We start from the raw sequence: 14,603 nt of genomic DNA on the forward strand, positions 1-14,603 counted from the left end.
CAATATTAAATTATAATACATAAATCCTTTTGCAAAGGATGTAATCAATTCCAAAACTATTCTTAGAATAAAAATTTTCACATTCCCAGGCGAGTACAAACAAAACAGAAATGCCCAAAATTGACGAATTACTCCCTTGTTTCGGCTTTGGCATGTTGCAGGAACCCATATATAGGCGTTCTACATGAAAGGAGATTTTCCATAGGATTTCGATTTGGTTGATACACGGAAAATATTATAAAGGAAAGGGCTACCCGTGGCAAAGCGTTAACGTTTAAGTATCGTCCATTTTTCAACCTTCATCGGAAGGAATCGAAAGTAGTATGAAAGAAGGAGATATTTTAGCCATAACAATAGGTATTCTGAGTATTGTCTTTGAATATTCGTTGGAGGAAACGTAGGAAAGTCAATTGTCAATTTTGCATAGCTGATTCTGAGAATAAGTTAACAAACATTATCAAATTTTCAAGTGTCTGACTTTGACTGTCTGCTACTATATGTATTTTTATATTCTCTATATATATTTGTTTGCTCACATTAAATAAAAACTAAATTGTTTATTATTTTTATCCTTTACACAGCGAAGTTTCAAAACAACGCGTTGTTTCCATCACATTTTCACACAACGAAAACTTGCCAGCAGAGACCTGCGAAACGATTACGATTACGAAATAATCATATTCTTTGAAATTGATCGACGTTTTGCTGGACTCTGTTTAGTTGCTTGGAAATGGCATCAGAAAATCAGGCAAACAACAGACGTATCACACGGTATGTAATCACATAGTTTAAAACTTTTTAAACAACAATATATATGTTATTTAGCAATGCCATCTCTCTCTCCGTTCGTTTGGGTAGGCTGAAGTTGGCAAAGGAAAGCAATTTGTCTGCCATGCCTGAGAAAGCCGACGTTGGTACTATGGAGGGGTCGAATCATCTGCCGGGTAAGCGCAAAGCTGATGGTAATCTGACCAAACAACACCATGGTGTTAAGCGATTTGCGCTAGGAAATCTAACCAACGCAGAATCAGACAACTTGCTAGCACAAAATCCCCAGAAAGCTTCCATTCCAATGGCTAAGGTACGTAGTGAATGTGCATTGGAATCTGACATTTTGGGATCTACGTTTTTGTCTCAAAATCGCCAACCTATAAATTAATGTTTTATGTCACAGATACATAAAGAGTTTGAATTTTGTTTCTTTTCTTACATAGATAAAGCAATTTAATGAGTCAAAGCACGCCGCATCCAAATTGCGGGGGGCTACGAAGATTCTGACCCGGGCTGCCATGCGGCTTGAAAAGGCGTTTTCTAATAAAAACAAACCCCAGGATGAGCAGGAGAATCGATGGGGCGATGATCGTGACAATGAAAAACCATCGAATGTATCGGATGGTGCCGCCAAAGTTGGGAATGCTACAAATGGAGTTATGCCAACGAAATCTCGACGAGATACAGCACATACAGGAGCCGAGAATACAAAATTGAGCATTGCTAGAAACCAAAAACCACTAGCGCAAGTGAATGATGAAGCTACCAACTCAAAAAATACGGCTGAAGTGCCTTCTAAAATACCGCTTATGTTACACAGTGAAAAGAATGTAAAGCAATTGGGAGCTTTAGATGAGAAAAAAGGGGGTCGTTCGTCGAACGACTTCGAGGACAACTCGTTGTATGTGAGCGCTGTCGAAAATCTCGATGAAGACAATAACTCGTCCTCATCGAATGTCTTAGAAAAAACAGGTGCAAAAGGTCCGCTACAAACTTTAAACCAACCGGCCCGTTGTTTGAAAGTAAAGAAAAATATTGCAACTGAAAAAATTCCTGCCGTGAAAAATGCTCCCCTTGAGCAAGTTACAAAACATCCTCTGATATCTGACAGTGTAACTCAAGAGGCTGCAAACAACAACGAACATAAACCACCACCACTACTGGCTGGAGAAATCAATACAAAACTAAAAAAACAAACATCGAACGAATTTGAGCTCAGCAATGACGCTTTGTATGTCACCGCAATAGATACCCTTGAGGAAGAAGCTGCATCATCCCTACGGCGCCCTCTTGCGCAGCCGACAGTGGAACAAGGAAATGAAATATCCAAGCAAAAACGTAGATGTGGAACTGTTATAGTCCCAATCCAGCAGTCAATTCAGAAGCCAACCGTTACCGTCGAACCCCGCTCGCCTCGCAAGAAAACTCCACCAGGGGTAAATGACTTCGATAAAACCTATTGGCGCGATGTATATCAGGTGTCGGAATACGCGCAGGAAATCTTTGAGTACCTTCGTGACCGTGAGAGCTTATATCAACTGAAGGATTACATGAAAAAACAGCCTTTCCTTACTGCTCCTATGCGTGCGCTGCTCGTAGACTGGATGGTTGAACTCCAAGAGTCATTCGAATTAAACCATGAGACTCTATATCTTGCAGTAAAAATTGTGGATGCCTATCTTTCCCTTGTTGTAATTGGACGAGAGACGCTTCAACTAGTGGCGTCTGCAGCGTTCCTGATTGCGGCCAAATATGATGCAAGTAGCTGGTACTTGTGCGTAAGTTTCATGAAACTAATTGAACTTTTTCATTTGAACTTTCTAGGAACGCGTCCCTCCCACCGTCGACGATTTCATCTACATTTGCGATGGTGCATACGTGCCGCAACAATTGCTGGAAATGGAGCGTACTGTATTTCGTACGATTGGATTTGATCTCGGATTTCCTTTGTCCTACCGTTTCTTGCGTCGATATGCTCGGGTGGCCCTCGTTCCAATGCCAATACTCACCCTTGCTCGGTACATCCTAGAGACGAGCTTGATGGAGTACGCTACAGTGATTTTGTCAGATTCCAAGCTCGCATGCGCAGCCCTTTTCATAGCGCGGCGAATGTCTGACCTACCAGGTTGGAATAAGACATTGGAGTTTTACTCAGGTAATTTAGATCGTCAGTACTTTTAAAAGTTAACTTTTCTGAACGTTCATTCTGTGTTTCGAATTCATTTGGTTGCTAATTAAATTTTTTTATTTCTACTATGAATTTTTACAAGAGCATTCCAATATTTATCTTTTTTTTGTAAAAGGAAACCCCCTGACCCTTAGACCACATGTACTTGTTAGTTTGAGCTCAATTTTTCATATTTTTATTCACAACAGGATATAAGGTTGACGACTTGAAGAGCGTAATAATCCTACTGAACAATGTAATAATGCCGAAGAAATCATCGCCATTGCTCAAACTCACCAACGTTCGTGAAAAGTACTCTCATGAGTTGTTCTTTCAAGTTGCCAAGTGCCCTGTCATCACCAGCTTGGAAAAGCTATTCGAAACTTCAGAACTACCTCTCAATGTTGATACCAAAATTGGAGAACCATCATCCGGCCGATCTGCTAAATCAGTAGAAAATATGATAGTCGTGCCACAATCAAACCCGCAAGCCTCTGGTACATCTGAGACTGTAGCCCCATCAACCTCTGAATCCGCCGATAAAATTGACACTGAGGCTCAACCATCAACCAATTTTCCGTAAAAGCAAACGAAAATTAAAACTAGTTTTGGAAATCCGCTTAAAAAAGCTATGATAGATAGAGAAGATTGTCCTAGAATCCCAACAATGTTAGCGATCCAGATCCTTTTTTGTTTAATTGTTGGATACATTTATGCCGATTTGGTTTGAATGTTTGCTGTTGTATGTAGAATTAGTTGTATTGAGCGAATGACTGATACTGCTTTGACTAGACTAGAAACCGTCGCAAGATACGATCGAATAGCGTAAGAGATGACCGAGCAGGAGTAAGAACAAGGCAGGAGTTTTAGCAATAGGGTTTATGGAGTTTAGTCAAGCGTTCAAGAAAATCAGACCAGTTTCTGGCCTTGTTTTATGACCGAATGGCACTGAAATGCGATCAATTAAATATTCGCCTCCTTAAAATCTTTTTTTCATTCAAGCTTCTAAATTTGTTTTGGGAAAGGTAACAAGTTTTAATGTTTGCCTGGACTTTAAGAAACAATTTCAAACGATTTAAATTGGCATAGAATACCAAATGTTAATTACTACTTTCTGCAGTCCCTAAGAACTGTTCATTATCGTAATAGATTCGAAAAACCTATAAATTAAGCATTCATTATTTTTGTGCGTTACTTATAACATGCGATAAATCCTGTCCTGATTCATATGCTTTCAATGGTTTGTTTGAATTTAATTATTTTAAAGGTTATTTATTTGCCCTAAGTTTTTTCGTTCGTTGTGGCACGTTTATTCGGTAAACTTCATTAAAATGGTATTGTATCGCACATGATGCGATGGGATTAATCGTTCTTGGATTTTTTTTTTGTTTCAAATTGAATGTTCTGTAGAATATTTGATTGTTTCTTTGTATGTTCAACATTTACAATTATAGCTTCATAGCACATTTTTACTACGTTGAGCCTGAAGAGCTGGGAATACGCTGGTGTAAAGCAATAAGTTTCCTTTTTTCGACGCTTAACAAAATAGATTCGATAATTTAATCGACATTCCCCCCACCATTTCCAGTTTATCATTAAATATGACCATAGAATTAGCCGATTAATAAGTAAATTTAAGAAGCGTGTCATTATCTCACAAACGGACTAATGTTTTTTAAAAATTGTTCATATTTTGTTATACAAGTTAAGGTTACTAGAGCGAAGCAATACTTGTATTATGCTATACTAAACAACCAACTAATGTGAACAATCTATGCTATATTTGTGAAACTGAAGGCTTATGAATCCGAAAAATTCAATCAACTCAACGAATGAATATGAAGTATTGGACGAACCATAACCAATCATAAACTCTCTCTCCTGGGGTAGCTTATCTGAACTGAAGACATGTTTTGTGGTTTGCTCACTGATATTGATATTGTTTCCATTTCCGTTATGGAAATGTTTAAGAATAGTTTTGGTTAAAATTTTTATAAAAGATTCATCAAATTGACTCTTGTTGAAAGATTCAATCATATGAATCATTCCAAGTACTACTTGGTTACAACAACCTTGCGCTCGTAAAACGTCACATTTGTATGTCATGCTAAACCTGTACGCTATACGACTCGTGGTCTCGTAGGGCATATGAGTCACGTCAAAAATTTTCATTTCAAGGGTGCTCTGCTGTATTGTTGTTCGTAAATAATATAATCCAGAATATTATCGTTTGCGAAGTCTGTATCCGATTATTATACCGTAAAACTGGCCGCAATAATAAGTTACGCCATGCCAGAGACGGTGGATGGAGCAGAAGTGCTCAAATCGAAGCGGCCATCAGGTATGAAATTTGTCTAAGGTCATTCGTGAACATTTTACGACATATGGCCAAGTATTGCATTACACAGCTACGGTTTGCAACCAATTGTGTGCCTTTTCGTTTTTCATTTCCTGCTCCAAGACTCCGCCTTCAAGCAGCAAAGGCTTCCGGCCTGGCAGCCTGTCCTTACGGCAGGTACTGTTCTGCCTGCCTTCTTTTTGATAGGTATACTTTTCATCCCAATCGGTGCCTTGCTGTTGATTTCTTCAAATTCGGTAAGTGCCTGCATAATAATTCTTCGTTCTTTTCAAAATTTTCACGATTAATCTATATCTGCTTTCAGATCAACGAGTTTGTGTACGATTACACCCACTGTAAACCGGACAATGACAATCGAACTTGCGCGGAAATAATCAGTGCCAGTCCGGACATGAATTGCAGATGTAATATCAATTTCGAGCTGGAGAAAGACTTCCTCGGTAAGGTGTACATGTACTACGGGCTGACGAATTATTATCAAAATCATCGGCGATACGTCAAATCGCGCGATGACGATCAGCTTCTCGGGCGACTGTCGTCGACACCGTCGAGTGATTGTGCTCCTTTTGCGTATGTTGACGACGACGAAGGAAAGCCGATAGCGCCGTGTGGTGCAATTGCTAACTCCTTGTTCAGCGATGAGTTTGAGCTGCATCTGGTGGACGGCCGCCCCGTTCCTTTACTGAAGACGGAAATTGCTTGGCCATCTGATCGGCAGATTAAATTTCGCAATCCGGAAGGGGATCTGAGGACCGCATTAAACGGTTTCAAACGTCCCAAGGCGTGGCGGCGCGAGTTGTGGGAGCTCGATCTATCAAACGAAGAAAACAATGGATTTCAGAACGAAGATTTGATCGTATGGATGCGCACAGCAGCCTTGCCTACGTTCAGAAAGCTTCATCGTCGGATTGATCATTCCGACGAACGTTTTCAGGAAGGTCTGCTGAAGGGCAATTATTCTCTGTCCGTCACATACTGTGAGTATAATGCAAACCGAATATAGTTGCCTAACAATGCTTTATTCGACTCATTTATATCGTTTTAAATTCGCAGCCTACTCCGTTACTGAATTTGATGGAACGAAAAAGTTTATATTATCAACAACATCGCTTTTGGGAGGAAAAAACCCATTCCTTGGCTTCGCTTACATCGTAGTTGGTAGTGTTTGCTTTTTGCTGGGAATCGTTCTGCTTATTATACATTTGAAGTGCAGTAAATCGTAAGTAACAATAACGAATTGATTTTCCAGAGTATACACATTTTCTTGTTTCGTTTTTAGTAATGGTGGCATCAGCAGCGTACATCAACGATCAACATCGCGCCCATAAAACTAACGCTGTGAATTGTATTATTTATCGAAAGCGAGGCTTATATTTAAATGAAGTATTTTTTGTAAGTTGAATTTGTATAATTTAATGCCGGCGGGAGATGTTTCAGGTGATAAACAGTAAATCTAACTATACTATGTTACTTAGGCATTTGAGGATTTGCAATTATAAGGCAATCACATGGAAGGTAAATCTTAAACATATTTGTTTCAATTATAAAAAAAATGTTGTGTTGAAATTCGGGAATCACGGCATGCATTTCATTTTCAGAGTAAGTTGTTTATATCCCTTTTTTATCCAAATTGTAAAGCAAACCAATGTGAACAATAATTTTAAATCAGTAAGGAAAACAGTTACTCAAAAACCTTTTAAAACCAGTCAAACAGTTATAAAAGGACAATACATGAAATTTGATTTGTTTCGCGAGCTTGTATCATAGAAAACTAAAATATGAATGAGATATCGTATTGTTGATGACGACAATCAGTTTCATTCTTAATTTGAATAGAAGATGTGGAGGAAAAACAGTCCCCATTGTAGGCCATTGTCGACTGGAGCTAAATGTTTGTGGATATAGAAATAGTATCTTCTAAAAAGTCGCACAGCTTACACAACCACAGCATAGTAACTATATTGCAAGTGGACTGCAGCACTCTCACATAACTTCTTGTGATCACCAATAAAATTACCTTTACTCTGGAAATTAGAGTACCTGCAATTGTTTCCGAATTGTTTTATTTCTCGCCTATCAGATTCACTTTTTCTTTTACGCTTATCACCGTTGAGTTCTTAAATTCAATGCTTTATCTTTACGCATGTAGAAATATTACAATCTACTTCTTATTATTACGGTCTACACAATTCAAACGTTGTATTTCATTATCACAAATTTAATTTAATATAATTTATACAACTTCATATAAAGCAGCTGTAATTTATGTACACAACATTTAAATAATTTATCATTGAACAGATCGCGAACATGAAATACTATTTACTCTCTTGAATAATATCTTGTATGCTTTCGTTTTTGTTTATTTGAAATGAATCAATTGAGCCAAGAAAGAATATATCTTTTGTTTTAAAAAGAAATTTTCACCACTCAAATGAGGGATCAGTTTCCAAACGGTTTTGTAATTCGGGAAATCCAGCAAAAATGTGCCATTTCGGAATTGTTGTCCGAAGCTCTTCATTCTTCTTTGTATTTGAAACATTCACTAAAAGCGCATGCCAACCAGCATTGCGAGCCCCTAAGTAATCTTCTTTGCACAAATTTCCTATATGCAACGCCTCGTGAGGATGTACATTGCTAGCATGAGATATTAGATTTGCACGGTTTAACGCTATTTGAAATATTTGCTGGTCTGGTTTTTCAACGCCGGCTTCATAGCTGGTGAGAATGAAGTCAAGCCTTGGATTATCGTTTGATGCAGATGAAATTCCGTGGTTCCGAAGAATTGTACTCAGCCGTGAATCAAAATTGGATATAACGGCCATCATTTTTCTTTGGTTCTGCGATGTAGAAGAATTAGCTGTTTCCTGTACAGCACTCATAAACTGATCCACACCGGGTCGCTTTTTCCAACACATATGGTTCGTATCATATGTGTAATCGTCGATCAGCTGATTTGCGATGGTAGTCAAAAGCACTGGTGGTACTTTGATGTAACCGGATTGTGATGCTGCTTCCAAAATTACGCGCTCGACTAGTGTGCGCCACCACCAGCGCCAGTTTTCCTCGCGATTGTTCAATTCATCTGGGTGCTTTCCCTTGCATCCGAAATTGGGATACTGACTTTTCATCATTCGGAAACAGCTGACGAATGACTTACTTATCGCATCTTCATCAATTTGCAAGTTAATGTGTGGTCCCAAAACACCGTTTATCACTTGTGCATAGTGTCGCTCAGGTCGAACAGCGTATTCTAGGAGAGTATCCGTGACATCGAAGGTAATTAGTTTGAAGCGTGATAAATTGGCGCGAACTGTAAACAAGTAATAAAATATTTAGAAGATGCTGCAAAGATTTCATTGTATCCCAACACAATTTTCTTACGATAGTTCATGGTTGTCTGCAGTAAACTACTGTTGTCATCAGTATAAAGGCTTGATTGTCATGACGTTTTGTGATCATTACATAATTTTAACAGTTTTTCATTAAGATTACATTACAAGTTCCAATGAAACATGTCTTTATAATATGTTTTTTATCAAGATTGTACGAAGACGATGGAGTCTATTACTAAAGCCTTAGTTTTGATCATGATGGGAAATCAATGAGCTTCATCGTCCTGTTCAACCTGTCAAAATCTCATACAAGAAGTAATGGAAAACACGTAAACGGTAAAAAGTATATAAAATAGCAAAACCGTAATTAAAACTAGCTAATTCAGAATCATTCACGCAACATTAGACTTCATTATTATTTAAGAATTTTAATCTGAATTACCCAACTCTAATAAAGTGAGTTTTACTTCGTTACAGTAACCTTGCACCAAATGTCAACCAGTGGTTTTGAGTTGCGAATTGTTCCACAGTTGTAATATCGTTATTATGTTTTAGATGCGATCTTTACAGTGGGAAAGAATTCCCTAGATATAATCTACACCGTGGGATGAGTACATTCACAGGGTTCATTCCCGAATTACCGGGTATTGCCATCGACTGCTTCGAAGACGCACAGCGCAGTCAATCGTCGATATTCTTTTTGTCTCACTGCCATGCAGACCATATGAGGGGCCTAGACAAGAACGTGCCTCTTCCGGGCTCGTTGCACTTGAGCCCTATTTCCGGAGTATTTATCAAACATCGTTTTCCTCAGCATGCCGACGTAGTGCGTTCGTTTCACGTTGGAGAGCAACTGGCTTTAAAAGTGCATCCTTCAACTGGGGAAGCCCCCTACGAGCTGTACGTGCGCTCACTTTCTGCCGAACACTGCCCCGGATCGGTAATGTTTTACTTCGAAGGGAATGGTACTCGCGTACTATACACTGGCGATTTCCGTTTAAGCTCCCAGAAGAATTTCACGACACAATCGAGTGGAATACAGCCAGCAATAGTGTACTTGGATAGTACGTTCCTCGATAAAGACTATTCCTACTTCCCGAGTCGCGAAGAAAGTACGGCACGAGTTATACATCTTTGCACGGAATGGCTGGCAGCTGATCAGCGTAACGTAGTATCATTATGGCTTCCTGCGAACTATGGTTCAGAAGATCTATTCTTACGACTATTTGATCGATTGAAGGAAAGGATACATATCTCCGATAGGCAGCGTGCCCCGTACAAGCACTTCTCATCGCTAAACGATATACTCACCTGCGATAGTTCAACTCGTATTCACGCCTGCACCGGAACAATGCGGTCGAACCGGAATCTGAACTGCGAAAAGCTGTGCAACGAGAATAGTACATCCTTCGTACGCACGATCCGCCCGTCCGCTCTCCGTTGGCGAGCCTTGCAACCTACCGAACAGTTTTGGAAAGAATCTAATAATCTATTCTACGTTTGCTATTCTGCACACGCGAGCTGCAATGAGCTAGGCGCATTTCTAGCCCACTTTCAGCAACATGTGTGTGACATTCGGCTTAACGTGATTGCCGACGAAGACGACCGAGTTAGAAAAGAACAGTTGATAGAATCAATGTTGGGAAATAGAATAAATCACGCAACGAGTAACAACGGCGCAGAACGACGAGATAAGGCTCAGGATGGTCTTTCTCTAAATTTAAATAAGATTGAATACAGAACAAAACGGCGTACAAATCATCGAGCAGGGAGAACTACCGAGAGTAGTGAAAGTGAAGATAATGACTGTGATTTATCTTATTGTAAACTACCGAAGCGAAGTCGCGTAGAAAAACATTGTGCCTCATAGCGATGTGTTTTTCAAAGATTGTATTGTATGTACATAACGCTATATGTTAGAATTACGGATAATAAAGATAACATACACATGCAATTAAGGTTTGTTGTCTACTGCAGATTCGTCCTTCTTCCGGATTTGTTTTTCGAGCCGGGAAAATTCTTCCTCTGTGATTTTATCTACATCATCCTTAACCTGCTCGACAGACACCACCTCGGGTATGTAGAACTGTAGCATGTTCTGCACACCGTTTTTCAGCGTAACGATAGAGCTAGGACACGACGAACAGGAGCCCTGCATTTTAAGCTTCACCACACCGTCATCGAAGCCCATAAAGATAATATCCCCTCCATCTTCTTGCACCGTAGGGCGAATGCGCGTGTCAAGCAGCTCCTTGATCATCTGCACCGTTTCGTCGTCCTCCTCATTGATTTGCGTGTCCAGGTTGGGCTTGGCATCAGTGACCACCGGAAGCCCCGAGGCAAAAAAGTCCATAATTACCGCGAACACTTCCGGCTTGATAATTCGCCATTCAGCATCCTCCTGCTTCGATATGGTTACAAAATCGCCACCGAAAAATACGGACCGAACTCCCTCGACACGGAACAGAAGCTTTGCCAGGGGACTGCATTGAGCAGACGACACATTGGGGAAGTCCATTGTTTGACCTTTCTCCAGCACTGCCACCCCGGGAAGGAACTTCAAACTATCCGGATTCGGTGTGTCCTGCGTTTGAATGAACATGGAACGTTTGCAGAGAGTGTTCAACGGGTTACGAGGGGCTTGAAGTAGTTGTGCGTTCATATTTCGTTGAACCACAGCAGAGCTGTAAGCCGCCTCATTACTGCGGGCATCTCTGAATCTGAAAGTAGAGAAACGTTTTTGGATACAATGTTGTGGAATGACGGCATTAAGGTAAGCAAATTTAACTCACTGAAACTGGGTGCAGCTCAATACTGCTGCCAAACGGAATTTCAATCCAGATTTTATTGTATTTTGTAGCATATTTAGCACGACCCGGTGAATAACCGATACCAACGAAGAAAACTATTACGACTCGTTCTAACGATTTGTTTTGCTTGCGCAATGTTTTGACGTTAATAAGCGTCATCGACCAAATGGCATGATAGCTGGCGTGCACAATCGAGTTTTATAACCTGGTTTCTGTTTCTTTCGACCAACGCAAACCCGTTGTAACGTTTCAATCCTATATCTGTACTGCATGCGAGAACCAATCCAGGTCATCAAATTAAACATAAAAAATAATTCAATCCAAACATTTACTAAATGTTTTTTACCGAGCATACGCTCTGTGGTTTTTATTTAAATTCAAATCCAACCGCCAAAAGATACGGTTTGAAATTTAAGGAAAAGGAATAAACGAAATCATCAAATTTTCAAAGAAGGCTTTACTTCACAGAGAACTCTTATTTTAGAGCTACTTTATTATATTCACATATTAAAAAACCATGTTATTCACAGGAGAAAAGTATGTGTATTTATCACTATATTAATAACAAACATATCTCCTTACGACTTACACAAAAAGTACAATATGATAGACTCTTGAGGTAATATTTAACTCTTGATAAGATGTTGTTGTAACAAAGTATGTCTTTGAGTTAAAATAATACAATTCGTGTATTGCTACGATTCAGTCTTTATGTTATCTGCAACATATACCGCTTCTGGCCGTTTTTGCATTCACGGGTATTGTAATTCACATAGCCAATTTTTCATATTCCTACATTCCAGTTCTTTGGTCGGCTATTAGGCTTCGAGTGAACCAATCTATAAATCTACCGATGGATCATCCTGCTGGCGTGAGGTGATGTTTGGGTGACAGGATCGATAGAAAACGATCATCAACATGATACCGAGCACGAACATCACTACTGGGAAGCAGCTCAATACAACGAGCCAAATTGTCGACCCTCGTATCGTTGAGTTACGCACAAACAGTGCGTATAACGTTCCGCAGGTCACCGTCTCGATGAAACAAAGTGTGTAAAACAGTGAATACCGTAACTGCGTCGCTCCTTCGCGAAGAGGAATGTAGTTGAAAATGAACACTGCACCGAAGGCGGAGGACAGGAACGCACGCTGGATGAAAGAATCACCGCAGAAGGATGGACGTTCGTAAAAGAACACCCACAATGCCATCAGCATAGCGTGGACGGCGCAGGCCAGCGCAGTGTAGTACGGAAATACACTGGCCACCGTGGCGATGGCGAGGACACGTGCGACCGTCACGGTAAACTGCCAGGCAATGTGAACGATCGTGCCGGACCAGGGAATGTGTCGCTTATCAAGCCGAGCGAACCGTACGCAACGATAGTGGGATGCCATACACCAGGCAATGCTGCCCATGGCACTGATGATCGAAAGCATCTGCAGTGGCGACACGGGACCGGTGGTGAGGACGATCGTCAGTTGGAGGATTTTCTGCAATGTCACCTCTAGCAGGCACTCGAATATACGCAACAATGCCACGTCGCTGTCTTCCTGAACCAGCAGCTCGTAGGTCCGTTTTTGGCCGGATAAATCTTGCCGACGCTTTGCCTGATAGCAAGCGTACGAGAGACGCATTGAATGCCAGTACCGGCAGAAAAACGGCAGCACAAGTACGCACAGCATGGTGTCGCAGCATGGTTGAGATTCGCGCCGCCCCCGTTTCGTGTCGTCTACATACATCAGCAGGCTCAGCAAGGAGGTGATAATGGCCGGTACGATCAATCCGCCAAGCGTCAGGGCGAAATAGATGATTCGTTCTTTTTGATAATACTCGTTAGCAAGGAGCAAGGTCAAACTTATGCTCACTATTCGCAGAACGATAGATATGCACGTCAGCGAAATGTCCCAACGGGTAACGTCGTGACCGGGTTCATCCGTACGGGTCAGGAACTCCAGCTGTACACCAACCATCGCCGTCAGCTTCGCCCCATCAGTTTCGGACGAGGCAAGCCCTTCGGTTTGTTCCGCGGAGGTCATAGTTAGTAAAGCGATGAAGCGGTCGGAAGATGGTAACTAAAATTGTGGCGAAGAAACGAAATATAAGGCACGTATTCTAAAAGAACCAAAACTCGAACTCGAACCTTTCGTTACTAGATTGATCTCGGTACTGCCCTAAAACTACGATGAGTCAATTCCACTGAACCGCGGTGATCGCGTCCGTTGATCACGCATCACCCAGCCTTGGTTTGGTATGAGAACATCGTCGTCACTTCGATTTGTTGCCTTTGCTCAGTTTGTTAGTTTGCAAACACTTCTATTCGTTCCCGCTTTGGAATGACTTTGATCACAAGGACGCGCTGTCAACTGTGCACAGCTGAGGCGACCTGTCAGATAAAGACGACTCCATATTCGGGCCCACAAATAGGGTACGTTTCTCAATTATATGCACTGGTGTCCTCAGTTGCTAAATATTTCAGTTAAATTTATTTTACACAGTATACTAAAAGAATTATACAGTATACTAAAAGTAGTTTTGTTCCAATTTCTTATAAACATTGAAACTTCTGGAATTCATGCCTTATTTTGTTGATTAATTGAACAAGGATATCAACCGTTTTTGTATAGACTTATTTTTATTGCATACACGAGCAGTAGACTTTTAAATCACACCCAGTTCATGCTAGCTCACTTCTAGCCGCAACTATAAAACCTAATTGTACGTGTTGCAGTTCATACCCTATGTGTTTTAGTGTAAATAAGGAGCGTCATGGTACAGTTACCCTGAGGTAGAACCAAATGCGAGCGAACATTGCATTTAATGATTCAAAGAATTTTATGTTTTTTCCCGCATACTGATGGCCAACCGCAATATGATCTATTTCCTTAATTGGTGTAATTGAAGGATAAAGGCTATTACCTGAAATGGATGAATAATAAAATAACGGAGAAATGGTGGAGCTCTACATGCCACCAGCAGGAGGAACTGTTTAGAACAAACACGTTGTTCATCTCGTGTTCCAATATGTGAATTGAACACGCGGTGAGCCTTTAGAATGTTCAGTATTTCAGCCATGTATTTAGTATGATTTGGTTCTAGGTTTTTGATAAGGCGGAGTGTTTGAAAGCAATCAGTTTCAAGCACGGAGTTGCAACATTCCA

General features: G+C 40.5%; 6 protein-coding genes across 8 annotated transcripts; 3 read left to right on the forward strand and 3 right to left on the reverse strand.

Annotated features, from left to right (window-relative positions):
• The first annotated feature begins 660 nt into the window (after nt 1-660).
• On the forward strand, nt 661-3,591 carry LOC131290506 (G2/mitotic-specific cyclin-B3). 2 transcript variants are annotated; one of them, XM_058319657.1, is made up of 5 exons: nt 661-771; nt 859-1,081; nt 1,215-2,528; nt 2,596-2,926; nt 3,148-3,591. In XM_058319657.1, exons 1-5 carry the CDS (start codon nt 731-733, stop codon nt 3,519-3,521), a joined length of 2,283 nt encoding a protein of 760 aa, XP_058175640.1. In that variant the 5' UTR covers nt 661-730; the 3' UTR covers nt 3,522-3,591. The 2 variants fall into 2 exon arrangements, with proteins under 2 accessions (XP_058175640.1, XP_058175639.1); XM_058319656.1 differs by having other exon boundaries at nt 672-771; nt 826-1,081.
• Nucleotides 3,592-5,115: 1,524 nt separating this feature from the next.
• LOC131290753 (cell cycle control protein 50A) lies at nt 5,116-7,151 on the forward strand. Of its 2 annotated transcripts, XM_058319925.1 has the most exons (5): nt 5,116-5,279; nt 5,400-5,533; nt 5,602-6,274; nt 6,351-6,516; nt 6,577-7,151. In XM_058319925.1, exons 1-5 carry the CDS (start codon nt 5,228-5,230, stop codon nt 6,623-6,625), a joined length of 1,074 nt encoding a protein of 357 aa, XP_058175908.1. In that variant the 5' UTR covers nt 5,116-5,227; the 3' UTR covers nt 6,626-7,151. The 2 variants fall into 2 exon arrangements, with proteins under 2 accessions (XP_058175908.1, XP_058175909.1); XM_058319926.1 differs by lacking the exon at nt 6,577-7,151 and having other exon boundaries at nt 6,351-6,520.
• A 569-nt stretch (nt 7,152-7,720) lies between these two features.
• Nucleotides 7,721-8,691, reverse strand: LOC131291013 (rhythmically expressed gene 2 protein-like). Its single transcript, XM_058320205.1, has 2 exons — nt 8,682-8,691; nt 7,721-8,610 (listed from the first exon to the last, which is right to left on the reverse strand). The coding sequence occupies exons 1-2, from the start codon at nt 8,689-8,691 to the stop codon at nt 7,721-7,723; spliced, it is 900 nt and encodes a 299-aa protein (XP_058176188.1).
• Nucleotides 8,692-9,157: 466 nt separating this feature from the next.
• Nucleotides 9,158-10,584, forward strand: LOC131290572 (protein artemis-like). The gene has a single exon (XM_058319729.1). It carries the CDS (start codon nt 9,240-9,242, stop codon nt 10,500-10,502), a length of 1,263 nt encoding a protein of 420 aa, XP_058175712.1. The 5' UTR covers nt 9,158-9,239; the 3' UTR covers nt 10,503-10,584.
• On the reverse strand, nt 10,512-11,565 carry LOC131290573 (NFU1 iron-sulfur cluster scaffold homolog, mitochondrial-like). Its single transcript, XM_058319730.1, has 2 exons — nt 11,425-11,565; nt 10,512-11,352 (listed from the first exon to the last, which is right to left on the reverse strand). The coding sequence occupies exons 1-2, from the start codon at nt 11,493-11,495 to the stop codon at nt 10,587-10,589; spliced, it is 837 nt and encodes a 278-aa protein (XP_058175713.1). The 5' UTR covers nt 11,496-11,565; the 3' UTR covers nt 10,512-10,586.
• A 470-nt stretch (nt 11,566-12,035) lies between these two features.
• Nucleotides 12,036-13,769, reverse strand: LOC131290710 (XK-related protein 6). Its single transcript, XM_058319875.1, has 2 exons — nt 13,586-13,769; nt 12,036-13,517 (listed from the first exon to the last, which is right to left on the reverse strand). The coding sequence occupies exon 2, from the start codon at nt 13,479-13,481 to the stop codon at nt 12,282-12,284; it is 1,200 nt and encodes a 399-aa protein (XP_058175858.1). The 5' UTR covers nt 13,482-13,517; nt 13,586-13,769; the 3' UTR covers nt 12,036-12,281.
• Between the last annotated feature and the right edge of the window lie 834 nt (nt 13,770-14,603).

Source organism: Anopheles ziemanni, chromosome X (genome assembly GCF_943734765.1).
Source record: "Anopheles ziemanni chromosome X, idAnoZiCoDA_A2_x.2, whole genome shotgun sequence".
Lineage (NCBI taxonomy): Eukaryota > Metazoa > Arthropoda > Insecta > Diptera > Culicidae > Anopheles > Anopheles ziemanni.